Genomic DNA, 3,519 nt, shown 5'->3' on the forward strand with positions numbered 1-3,519 from the left:
CCCACCCCCCAGGAGTTTTGTCAAGCGCTTCAGCAGCCTGATGCTAAAGTTTTTAAAAATTACTTAAAGGTAGGTATTTGAGAAAATTACATATTTTCATACAATTAGGTAATGTTTGGGAGCCAAGGAAGAATACATCTGTACTGTAGTTTGACCAACTGTCACTTATTTTGGGATCTCTTTGCTCTAAAAGCTGCTTCTAAGAATCTGCAATTACAGATGTTCCTGTGTAGCCCCTTTCAACTAAGCTCTTGCAAAAGATCCTAAAAAATTAGGTAAGCACACCGAATGTACACACCTTACTTAGTATATTGGTATGAAAATGCCAGTTTTCTTTTATAGTTTCATGATGCAATTAAATGTAAACTAGAGGATTGGGAGAAGAAAAAATGTTAAGAACAGTTGTCCATATTAAGTTGAAAAAGGAAGGAACTATAAAAATATAAAAAACAGAAGTGTGAGTTATTTGCTTATATTTTGAAACATTTAAATTGTAAAGCAGACAAAGGAAAATCCTCAGATTTGGCCATCAAGGCTCTTTTTACATTCATAAAATCATTGATTTTTTTAAAAACCTATAAGTTGACAAGAAGTGCTAAGTGTTTATTTGGTATTCATAGTTACAGTTAAATCCATGAGATAAACCGATCTGCTCTCACCTAGGTAGTCAGTCATTTCACACTTCGTGACTGCTTTTTATGTACTAGCTACTATGGTAACTGTTGCAAATACCACTACAAGTGATTTTCCCTGCCCACAAGGTGCTCGTAGTCTAGAAGTAGTGTGACAGGGTGAGGAACTATTTTTATTTTTATTCATTATCTTAATTCAACAGATTTGAAGGCAAGGACTGTATTAAATTTCTTGGTAACAGGTAACAGTGAATTGCTACCTGATTCTTTTGCCCAAGACATTTAACAGAATTGCTAAGTCAAAGGGCTTTGCTAAGAAAATAATTAAGTGTGCCATCCTTTGACTGTGGTTCTAATATCTTCCCTTGTCAGTTTTTTTCCTAGTTGTAGTTTGTCAGCTTAAACATCTCAAAGAGTATGTGTGGAAGACTATTGAGAATTATTTTTTCTCATTGGGAACCTTCCCTCCCCCACTTCCCCATAAAAGAAAAATACCTATGTAAGTAACTTCAGTTAAATAACTGATCAATCAAACTGGATTAAAGGACTTAAAAAACCTTAAACTATTAGAGGTATGTGTACCTGTAGATCTAGGAACATTGTGAAGGCTTGTGCTTCCCATGAATATATTCATCTACACAGCACTTAAGCCCAACTTCTTCAGTGATGGCATTTCCATCTTAGTGATGGCATTATACTTCTAGTTGAAAAAAATGAAGTTCATTCTTTTTTGTCTATTCCTGCCTTCGTATCTGATTCCCAGATCTTGCTGATTCTCTCCTCCTTCATGCTCCCTCTTCGTTTGGATCTCCACTGCTGCTACTTGGGTGTAGGTTTATGGGTGTAGGTTTTTATTATCTCACTTCCTTCACTTGTTCTAGCCAAGGTGATCTGTTTGAAAACATCAAACAGTCCTTTGAAATTCATTCCCCTTCCTCATTACCTTCCTATATAATAGTTTACTAAAAATAAGTTCATGTTTCTTGGTTTGGCATTTAATTTTTTTTCCATATTCGGATCTCAGACCACCTTTCTGGTTTCTCTTTCAGGAATGGTCTTTGCTATTCTTTCTGTTCTTTAATAATGCTGCCTTATTAGCAACCCTCCTCCTTTATGAATTCTACCCATTCTTCTAGGCTTATTTTAAGCATGGCTTTCTTTTGTTCATATGGTGATCATTTTTTTCTCTGCATTTAGCCAATAGACTATTTTTTAGATGAATATCTGATCTGTTAGGTGCTGGTGATACAACGATAAATACAGTCCTGTCTGTAAAGAGCTTACTGCCTACCATTTATTATTTCTAGTGCTCACTTAACATATACCTAAATGTGAATGGTAATATGTAATACTGGTCCAGTGTCTAGCACAGCCTCTAGCCTCTTCTCTATTAGTCTCAAATATTGAATGTGAAGTACTTTTTAAAAAACATTTATCATTTTATTTATTTATTTATTTGGCAGCTGGCTGGTTCAGGGATCAAACCCTTGACTTAGGTGCTGTTAGTTATCAGCACCACACTCTAACCAACTGAGCTAACTGGCTAGCCCCTGGGAAGCACTTTCTAATCTTTAAATAAATAGTAAATTCCTAAAGGGATTAGGACTGCTGTCTTTAGCTTTGACTTGTTTCTTCCTCGAAATTTAATTTCCAAGTGTTAATTTTGACAGTAGTGCCAGTCATTAAAAAGGTGTCATAAGCATGTTTTCTTCTGACCACTTGAATCTCATAGCATTAGAGGTAATACCTTATTTTCAGTACTTTTCCAGTTGGGTGATGTCAGCATAAGTTATATGTAGACTTTATCAAATTCTCCAGATGAAAAAGTTCTTATCTTGGATTATGTGTGGATTTATGAAATATGTGAAGTGTTTTAGGTGAAAAAAGTGGTATCTTCTGACATTAATATTAATTGTCCTAATATTTTATTCACAGGTGTTCTTCCAGAGAGCAAAGCCCTAAGGACTGGATTTCCCTGTGCCTACTTCATGATCAAGAATTCCAGTTAATAATTTATAAAGAAGCGATCTTTGTGTGCCATTCTCACTGGTCTTTTAACATTGTTTTGAGCTTATTGCAGTATATGTATTGGGACTTTTCTGTAAAATGGGTGTAACTTTCCCTAATTGTCACAGGTATGTGACAACAAAAGAAGTTGCTTACATGTCAGCTCAAATTGTTTTATATAAAAATGCTGTTAAAAGACAGCAGAGTTATCCTAGCACCTTAGTGTTTTGGTTTATTTTTTATTTTATTTTATTTTATTTTTTGAAACTTTAAGTCCTTTGTAAAGACCATAGCAATGGGAAATGGTGTACTTTTTAAAAAAATTGCTGCATATAAAATGTTTGAAAATTTTAATTTTCTTTTATGTGTTCATACATATAAAGTATGGGGGGAATACAACAATCAAAACTAATTTTTTGTAGATAGCCGTTATATTTCTCTAAACTGTTTCAATGCCAGTGTGTATTCTACAAAAAAGGGTTTCATAAATTAATGGATTTAAACGTAGGTGCCAGTGTTATGCCTTTTTTATAAAAAAATAAATTTACGTAGTGAAATATACCAAGTCTTTTCTGGAATTATTGTAAACACTTTAGCCTTATTTAGTTGTCTTAATCTTTCCCTGATTATTTCCCATTTAAAGGTTTGCAAATACGAGTATGTGGATGCTTTATTTCTTCTAATTATGCTCCTAAAAGGTTATGTGCAACTTAGTTCTATTAAATAAAAGTCTTTTAAAAATGTACTAGAGCTAATAATATTGATTGGACCATCATCACATGTTGTACACAGGTGATGGTAGTCAACACTGTACCCCCAAAACATGTATAATTAATTATGCTTCAATAAAAAATAAAAAGAAAACAGTTCTTTGCACATC

The 3,519-nt window shown here is 33.7% G+C and overlaps 1 protein-coding gene across 1 annotated transcript in view; it reads left to right on the plus strand.

Annotated features, from left to right (window-relative positions):
• XPOT (exportin, tRNA) overlaps positions 1–3,200 on the plus strand; it is a 38,190-nt gene extending 34,990 nt beyond the window's left edge. The window contains exons 24-25 of the mRNA XM_008572268.1: positions 13–69; positions 2,568–3,200. Coding sequence (XP_008570490.1) covers positions 13–69; positions 2,568–2,594 — 84 coding nt within the window. The 3' untranslated portion in view covers positions 2,595–3,200. The remainder of the gene's footprint in view (positions 1–12; positions 70–2,567) is intronic.
• The last annotated feature ends 319 nt before the right edge of the window (positions 3,201–3,519 follow it).

This window comes from Galeopterus variegatus, unplaced genomic scaffold (genome assembly GCF_000696425.1).
Source record: "Galeopterus variegatus unplaced genomic scaffold, G_variegatus-3.0.2 Scaffold771, whole genome shotgun sequence".
Lineage (NCBI taxonomy): Eukaryota > Metazoa > Chordata > Mammalia > Dermoptera > Cynocephalidae > Galeopterus > Galeopterus variegatus.